At 38.5% G+C, this 9,465-nt stretch overlaps 1 protein-coding gene across 3 annotated transcripts in view; it reads right to left on the reverse strand.

The window, feature by feature from the left end:
• The window catches only part of robo1 (roundabout, axon guidance receptor, homolog 1 (Drosophila)), a 335,500-nt gene that overhangs the window by 71,245 nt on the left and 254,790 nt on the right, over nucleotides 1-9,465 (reverse strand). For all 3 annotated transcript variants that reach the window (XM_016499990.1, XM_016499991.1, XM_016499992.1), the window contains one exon: nucleotides 5,401-5,558. In XM_016499990.1, the coding sequence (XP_016355476.1) occupies nucleotides 5,401-5,558 (158 nt within the window). The remainder of the gene's footprint in view (nucleotides 1-5,400; nucleotides 5,559-9,465) is intronic.

Raw genomic sequence — 9,465 nt, forward strand, 5'->3', positions numbered from 1 at the left:
ACAGGTCAACATGTGGGTTCACTTTATGGCAGATCATGTCATGTCTCATTGATTAGCATTTACTGCGGTCAGTGGTGAGTCCGGCGGCTGGATCTGACTGTGGTTAACATGTGGAATGTGTAAACAGTCTCAGTGATAAAGACCAGAGGCATTCGCTGTATATCCCATAATTTACCAATTAGATGCAGATATTACACTTATGAGGTCATATGCACAAATGCCACAAACAATATTCAAGTCTGCACTAAAATGGGATATTACATCTTGAAATTCATGATAAATGGATGAACAGAGAGATTAAATTGTAGAAAGAATGACAAAAACAAAGGAACAATGGATGGATAGACAGAAACTCACAAAGAAACTAACAAATGATGGAAACTAACAAAGAAACTAATAAAGAAAGTAATGAACAAAAATGGATGAATAGACATAAATTAATAAAGAAATGATAGATGGATGGATAGACGGACAGATAGAAACTAACAAGGAAACTAAAGAAGAAATGGATGAACAGATGGAAACTAACAAAGAAACTACAGAAGAAACGATGGATGAATGGATGGTTGGAGAAAAAATGATGAACAGACCGAAATTAAATAAACAATAGATGGATGGATGGGGTGACAGGTAGAAACTAACAAAAACTAAAGAAAAAATAATGGATGGATGGAAACTAACAAAAACTAAGAAAGTATGGATGGATGGAAACTAATGAAGAAACTAATGAAGAAAACTGGATAAACAGACATAAATGAACAAAGAAGCGATAGATGGATGGATGGATGGATGGACAGATAGAAACTAACAAAGAAGCTAAAGAAGAAATGGATGGATGGATGGATGGATGGACAGATAGAAACTAACAAAGAAACTAAAGAAGAAATGGATGGATGGATGGATGGATGGACAGATAGAAACTAACAAAGAAGCTAAAGAAGAAATGGATGGATGGATGGATGGATGGACAGATAGAAACTAACAAAGAAGCTAAAGAAGAAATGGATGGATGGATGGATGGATGGACAGATAGAAACTAACAAAGAAACTAAAGAAGAAGAAATGGATGGATGGATGGACAGATAGAAACTAACAAAAAAACTAAAGAAGAAATGGATGGATGGATGGACAGATAGAAACTAACAAAGAAACTAAAGAAGAAATGGATGGATGGATGGACAGATAGAAACTAACAAAGAAACTAAAGAAGAAATGGATGGATGGAAACTAACAGAAACTACAAAAGAAACGATGGATGGATAAATGGATGAATGGAAACTAACGAAGAAAAAAGGATGAATAGACATATTAAATAAACGATAGATGGATTGATGAACGGATAGAAACTAAAAAACTAAAGAAGAAATAATGGATGGATGGATGGACGGATGGATGGAAACTAACAAAAACTACAGAAGAAACTAGGGATAGCTGGATGATGCTGACAGAAAGATGCAACGATAGATGGATGGACGGATGGAAACTAAGAAGAAATTACAAAAAAATGATGGATTGATAGATAGACACTAAGGAACGAACAAAAAAAGTATCAATATACTATCAATGAACAGTAAATTGTACAGCAGGGATCCTCAAATCTGGCCCACGAGATCCACTTTCCTGCAGAGTTTAGCTCTAACCCACACCTGAGCATGCTAATCAATGTCTTCAGGATCATTAGAAAATCATAGGTAGGGGAGTTTGATCAGGGTTGGAGCTAAACTCTGCAGCGCATTGGCCCTCCAGGGGAAGATTTGAGGAACCTTGCTCTAGATGAACATCTTTGATCTTTGTGTCTGCGTGTCGCATCTTTTGCTGTGTTTTGCACATAACACAAAAAAATGTGGTGTTCAAGATAATGTCTCAAGACCTTTTTTTGGGCCCTAACTCTGATTCAGCCGTTCCTTCAGTCGTCACCACTCCCACTCCTACAAAGCGCATTGGCCCTCCAGGGAAAGATTTGAGGAACCCTGGTGTACAGTCTCTCTCAGAGGTGTAAAATGAGAGTTTGATCTGATTGCTTTTACAGTCATTTACATTTAAAGGACAACAAACATCTAAACGAATCCTTCACCAGGTCTCATGAGACGTCTCTGAGCACTTCCAAACCGGACACATTCTGAAGCATTCTTCAGTCCTGTCGCCTCTCCTAAATATTAATGGTGGAAAAGAGTCTTTAAACAAAGGAGAGGTCGGAGGGGAAGGAAGGAGGGCGAGTTTATTTAAGGCACCCCGTGGTGTTGGAGAGGGTTTGAAGTGTCATTGTGTTACTGTTTGTTTGAGCGAGAGCTTAACGGCTGAAACGGCACAAGACTCGCAGAATATACAGTGAAAAAAAGGCTGAAACCAAAGGAAAAGTGAGAATGTGCCTCAGGAAAAAACTTGAGCTCCATTTCAAAAGATAGTGAGCTGCCTGATGAAATACATTGTGCTTTATCTGTTAAATATACATGTGGTGTTAGGCATGAAACATAAAAACTGTTGTCTAGATAGGCAGCTTGCTAGCTTTCGTAATGCAACTACCCAAACATCCCAAGCTCACACAGACACATATTTGGAGTTCCATCACGGCAGGATCGTTTCACTCTCGGTCCAGAGTCAATGAACCCTCCCTTGCTCCCTCTGTCCTCGGGTAACAGCAGGGCGGCTGCTGAGGATGCGATCAATCTGAGCATTGGGGGATTGCTTTATTCGCATGCCTTTTGTCTTGTGTGGTTTGGCAGCACTGCTTGAGCAGAAGTGCTCATACAGGGCTCGCAGTGTGAAGTCATTCAGCAGGCCAGATAATCACACACAAACTCCGAACAAAACGCTGCGAAACAATACGGAGCGTCATCTTCAATGTGCCGCACTGCTCCAGTTAATTTTCGAGCAGACTGCAGCAATTACTGCTGAAAAGCAATTAAAGGCCAAATTGGAGCGCCTTAATTTAGAGATAACAGTGGAATGCAAAACAAATGAATAATGACGATGCTCATTATTGTACGCAGAGCTGTCTTTGAGCCAATGTTCCAACGGATATCAGTTTATTGCTGTGAAATGCATTGTCACTAAACAAAAAAAGACACAAATGATTCTTACAGGAACACAATAAAATATTTACACTATTTGTACATCTAAACACTCCCCCATTCTCTTTCTCATAATGGCTGCTCTTAGGTTTTGTTTAAAACATGTAATTATTTTAAAAATTAAAATGTAAAATATATTATTTAATTGTAAGGTAGTATTTGTTGTACTGGCATTTCTGGCTTTTTTATATATATATATACAGTGCACATTTAGCTGAGAATATTTCAGCTTTTTGTATTTTTATGTAAAAGTTTTTCAGTATAAAATTTTGCCACAACACGTAATAAAAGGTAGATGTTAAAATGTTAATCAGAGTTTTTGTCCTAACTAGCTGCGACAGCGACACGCAAAATTTCTATTTTAGAAACGGTTTCTATTTCCGTGACTTCGTGGCTGGAACAACAACATGCAAACTATATGAAAGTGATCATCTCAGCTACTGATTATGTGCTTTATTCAAAGTTAAACGTGTCTAATGTGAGTTTTAATATCATTTTATTTGACCTTATTTGATCTTGAAAATAAATTAAAGCAAAGATATACGTTAAAACAACAAGTGCATTCCAGTCACTCAGTAAGTACATTTAATAATGTTAAAAAGGTTTAATATTTATAAATTAGATTATAGGCTTATCAATTTTGTTGCGAGTGCAGTGCGCTTCCATAGAGAGCCCGCCCACACACGCTTTTGATTGGCTGTGATATTTGATTGATTCTGTCATGTTGCGTTGTCGTGTCGTGTTTGGTTTGGACAGCTAAATTGCTTGTTGCTGGAATCTTTTTGCGTCGTGTGTAGTTAGGACACGGTGTAAGAGTATATTTTGTATATACATTGTTGTGTTTGTTACTGTGGTGTTTTGTTGTGTGTGTGTGTGTGTCAGATGACCATAGTTTACTGCCTACAAAATTGTAGACTGCAGACTGGAGATAAGCCACACACACACACATACACAGCACTAACAACAACAAACTTGATCTAGTTTTGATTCAGTTTTATCGTAATCAGCCCTATCGCATTCCAAAAACGTCTTAGTTACACATTGTCCGAACGCTGGAATGCGTGACACATTCTTTCTTTGCCTTTTTAGCCAATGTTAAGCACTAAATTTGTATTCTCAGGAACCCTCTCTACAGTTTGATTAAAAATAACAAACCCCCCAAACCACCTTTAGCTTTATTCCACACAAATACACCACATGGAAAACGAGCAGCGGCGTGCACATCAAAGTCACTCTTTTAACGACAAAAGAGGCCTGATTGATCCCGTTACTTAATTTCCCACACTTTTAATTAGAAAAACCTAATTGGTGGCCCTGGTTTAAAGCATTAAATCAGTAGAGAGCAAGTTTTCAGCTCGTGAACGCTGGCGAAGGCAAACTTTCATTCCCACATGCATTTCCAATCAGATGAATGGGCTCCATTCATTTTCCCTGACAGAGTCGGACATGACGCAGTTTAAACACTCATCAGCAGAAGCCCTAATCGGCCTTCATTTGCTTGAAAAATGCAGCAGAAGCAATTGTTATCCACCTGCATTAAATAATGGAACTTCTTTTTGCTGTGTCTCTTTTTATTAACAATTAGCAGGTCTTCGTTAGTAACGCTAAATTGGAAATTAGGAAGGGACCTGGTTTCATTTGCAAAAACAAGGCTGAAATGTGAAACCCATCATTTTAATAAGGCACTTACACTAAGTTTTCCAAAAAAAGTGTTATTTAAGCTGTAATTTTGTTTAAATCATCAATTTTGTGGTGGGACTACAGAAACTTCTAGTATCCCAGAAATCCTGTCAGCTGACCTAAATTGTTCATGCTCAGACCATGCAAGATGTAGATGAGTTTGTTTCTTCATCTGAACACATTCAGAGAAATTTAGCATTACAGTACATCACTTGTTCACCAATGGATCCTCTGCAGTGAATGGGTGCCGTCAGAATGAGATGTGATAAAAACATTACAAAAATCCACAAGTAATTCAAAACACTCCACTCCATCAATTAATGTCTTACGAAGTGAAAAGCTGCGTGTTTGTAAGAAACAAATATATCAAGAAGTTTGTGTGCATTACTTGTGGATTATTGTGATGATTTTTATTCAGCTGTTTGGACTCTCATTCTGACGGCACCCATTCACTGCAGAGGATGCATTGGTGAGCAAGCGATATAATGCTTAATTTCTCCAAATCTGCTCTGATGAAGCAAAAAGTTTAATTTTTGAGTGAACTATCCCTTTAACCAGCCAGTGTAAAATAAGGCTCTTCCCCCAGCTAGATGAGCACCATACCAGTACTAACCAGTCTAGAAAGCTGGAAACTGTCAAATATCCTTACCGTTATCCTCTCGTCTCTGTCGTCTATAGTGACTCCATCTTTCTTCCAGGAGATGGTGGGTTCGGGGTGCCCACGGGGCGGCTGGCACTCCATGACCGCTGGCTCACCCGCCGCCACCATCACGTCCACGGGGTTCTGTCTGAAATCATCTCGAAGAACTGATGAAAAGAGAGAAAGAAAAAGAGATATTAGAAACATGAACAGCATTTCTATCAGGAAACCATTCATGCAAATGTTTAGAAGACAGGAATAACAAATTAGAAACCACCAGAGGAACATGTTTCTACTCTTGCCCAGCACAAACCACCTCTAATCTATTTCAAACATACAACGATTAAACCTAAACCTTTTGTTTACAGTAGCTAAAAAGGCACAAAGGAGGGTTTGAAACATAAAGCGCTCTTCCTGCATGTAAGTGATATTAATGTAGGACACAAGTGAGCAGTGAAGAATGAACATTCATCTAAACCACTGCTCAAGTGCGCGATAACGTCTAATATCTGCTCACACGAACGCACTGTATATTCCAGAGCCTAAGCATGTTAGTCAACCCTGTTAGCCTTCTGATGGATTCACTTAAAGCGTTTCCATTAATCCGAGACAACATTCCTTTCAGTGTCATGTAGATACTGTACAGCAGCACATTAGATTAGTCCAATGCTTTAAATTATATACACATGACATGGGAAAAGCACATGTGCTGAAACATAGCAACTTGAAATGTGATGTTTTCCAAAACCTAGTCAAGTTGCCAACCTGTGGGGTCATTTAAAGTCAATGTGAAATCAAAATGGACCACATTTGCTTTTTTGTTTTTGTGCACATTATATATATAATAGTCAATTAAATATATTTGTATGAATAAATAATTGTACTTGTATAAATGTTACATATATCAGTATTTCTGCACTTTTCATTTCAGGTACATGTAAGTTGATAAACGCAAACATCTCTCGGCTCTCACGCCCCTGAACTTGTTCCTGTCGGCTCGATTAACCTCAGCGCTAGATCAAAGTGAGATGCCCAAGGTAACCTGAACTCCTGACTGCCTCCAAATTCCTTTAAGACTTTAAGCACATAATTGGCCATATGATTCCAGTTTCTACTGCTTGTAATGTCACAGCAGGTAAAAGTCCCCTTTTACCCCTCTGAAAAGAGGTGATTCCCTGAAAGAAATGGAAATAATTTCTTCTCCTTCTCTCTCCCTCTCTCTTTTTTCATCATTTCTCTGTAACAATCTCTCAAGCATATCATTCCTTCCAGCCATGGATTTCAACAGGCATCTCGGTTTCCCCGACCGGCATAATTAGGCAGTCTATAGAGGAAAGACACACATGTATACAGCAGAAGATCACTGGCCGGTGGGGAGAGATGAGGGTCAGTGTCTAATGTGAACTGTGTTTGCCGTCCGTGGATCAGCTCTGGGATTCTGATTCTGTTGTGTGTGTGTGTGTGTGCATAAGTCAAGTTCTGAACATGTGTCTACAAAATGGGAATAGAGTCCTGGAAATGATATAAACCACTGAAGTGAGACAGAAAGAGTGATGGTAAGAGAGAGAGAAGCCAAGCACTTCACTTTAAAGTGACAGTTAACCAAAAATAAGTAATATAACCTTCTTTTGTCTGTGAAACACAAATGATACATTTTTGAAGAACATCTACACGAAGACTTGGATTATACTCCAAATTATCCAAATCCTCACATCGTCCTGAACATGGCAACACAAAAGTGGCTGTTCAGTTTCCAAAATTATGCAGAACTTTACGCTTCACAGAAATTCGAAACAGATGTGGTAATGTCAAATTAAAATGAGATTTGCGTTGATATGCCTCTGACATTAATGAAATTAATATTTAATACCACACGCCGACTACAGAGGGATGATAGTACGAGCTCTGCTGGGCGGAAATGAAATGGATTTTGCTGAGCTACCACTGAGGGTTTCTGGAGTGTTCTACTGGAGCCATTGGGGAACTGGAGATTTGCTAAAAAAAAACACTTCAAAAACCCAGAGCTGGCAAAGACACGGGAAGATTTGTCAAGAACAGGATTGTGGGCCTTTTCCACCGGGAATCCACTCACCCTTGAAGAGAAACCATGGGGAATGATCGAAATACAGCAGTTAAATAAGTATAAATGTATATTATAATCACCCTATCTATATGCTTAGAAGCTTACTGAACATTATCATGCTGAAAAGACTATCATATGTTGCTTTTGAATGCTGGTTTGCTGGTTTGTCCACACCAGACTGCCCAACCACAGCTAGAATAGAATTACTGGCAATTTTAAACTAGAATAACTACTAGCAAGAACCTGGTTCTCCACTATCTTATCCAGCAAAACCAATGTGTTCAGCAAAAAGAAATACGGTTCACCAAACTATTCCGGTTTGTAGGATTCAGCTATAGGAACTGTGAACATCATCATGTTTCATCACTTCGTCCAAACAATCAATAACTTCTTGCATCTGTCCAATCGAGCATCATGTACAAGACGAAATGTCACCGGGACGAAATTACGAAATCGTGAGAATATTTCGAGAAAAAGAACGTGTACCCCAGGTTTGCGAGAACAATTCCACATGAACAATGTGCATATGTGAACGCAATCATTCCCAGATGTGAACCCACGGAACGCCGCCGCACATTCCCTCTCCTCCAGATCATGTCCACATGGTGCCTGCTAAACATAATACAAAAATGGAGGGATGACAAATTAGAGCGAGACCTCATTTAGAACTTTCTCCGCACCCTGGGTCGCCGCGCCATTGCAGGTCAGACTGAAGCTGGATTTGTGCCAGCCGCTGGTTATCCAACACTCCAGACCACCCGCTAAAAGAAACAGCACTGAAGAATGGAGAACTGAACGAAACTGCCAGAAAAACGTTACAAAAACTACTGTGGTGGCACTATGGAACAGTGACAGTATCAGATGGCAATACCATGGTACTTTAGATATACACCATGGTGATTTATAGAGATGGACCAGACCAAATTCTAGCTGACACACCGATAATTATTTTTATGGCCAATAAGCGATAAATGGCCGATAATAAAATTCTAAACTAGCTTGTGAAATAAATAAATAGTAATGATTAGTGTTCATTGAATAACATTATTTATTATTATTATTAATTCAATTTACTATTGTGTAGGGGTGGCACGATACCATTTTTTCAGAACCGATACCGATCCGATACCAAAAGTTCTGAGTATCGGACAATACCGATCCGATACCAGCAGCAGGTGTTTTTTTTTTTACATTTCTATACCTCAGTGTGTGTTGACCTGATCATCCCTCTTTTGTGTATTACACACAATCTACTAAATATAGACAACTTCATTATAAAGAACAATAATAAATATAATATATAATCATAATACTATTATAAACTAGGTTAGTGGATCAGCAAAAAGTTACATGAGGACCTGTCAAACGCTCTGCTGCACTGCTCTTGACAAAAAAAATAACCCTCCACACAAAGCACCACCACCACTCAAGTGGGCCGATATGACTTGTTTGGACAGTAGCAAAAGTTACTCTACAAAAATGATGAGTTCACAATAATGTTATAAAATCTAAACATTTAGAGAAAAAAAACATTATTTAGTGGGGGGAAAATAAAAGTAAATAAGTGTAATCTGGTAAAATGTTACACATTGCTCTTTGTATTGTAATATACATTCATGAAAAACAAGTAAATATAATTATATATAAATATATGCAATAAATCAAATACATTTCTTTTACATTTATAGCACAGCAATGGAGGCAGCAACATATGATAGATAAAACAGAACAAGAAAGGCTATTAACAATCTTTCATTGCGCAAAAGTATTATAACATGAAAGGTTCTAATACAGAGCGGCACAGATCGCTTATGCGCATCCCGTGCGCAGAATGATGCGCTTGAAGCAAGACGGAGTCACAGCACGCAGCGCTCCGCATAGAAAAGTTCAAAGCACAAAGGGAAGAGACATTCTGATGCATAGTGTATTATATACAGTATGTGCGATAGTTTATTGAGCCTTTTAACAGTTTTAAATTTCAGTTACTGTGC

This window comes from Sinocyclocheilus anshuiensis, unplaced genomic scaffold, assembly GCF_001515605.1.
Source record: "Sinocyclocheilus anshuiensis isolate Anshui unplaced genomic scaffold, SAMN03320099.WGS_v1.1 scaffold2168, whole genome shotgun sequence".
Lineage (NCBI taxonomy): Eukaryota > Metazoa > Chordata > Actinopteri > Cypriniformes > Cyprinidae > Sinocyclocheilus > Sinocyclocheilus anshuiensis.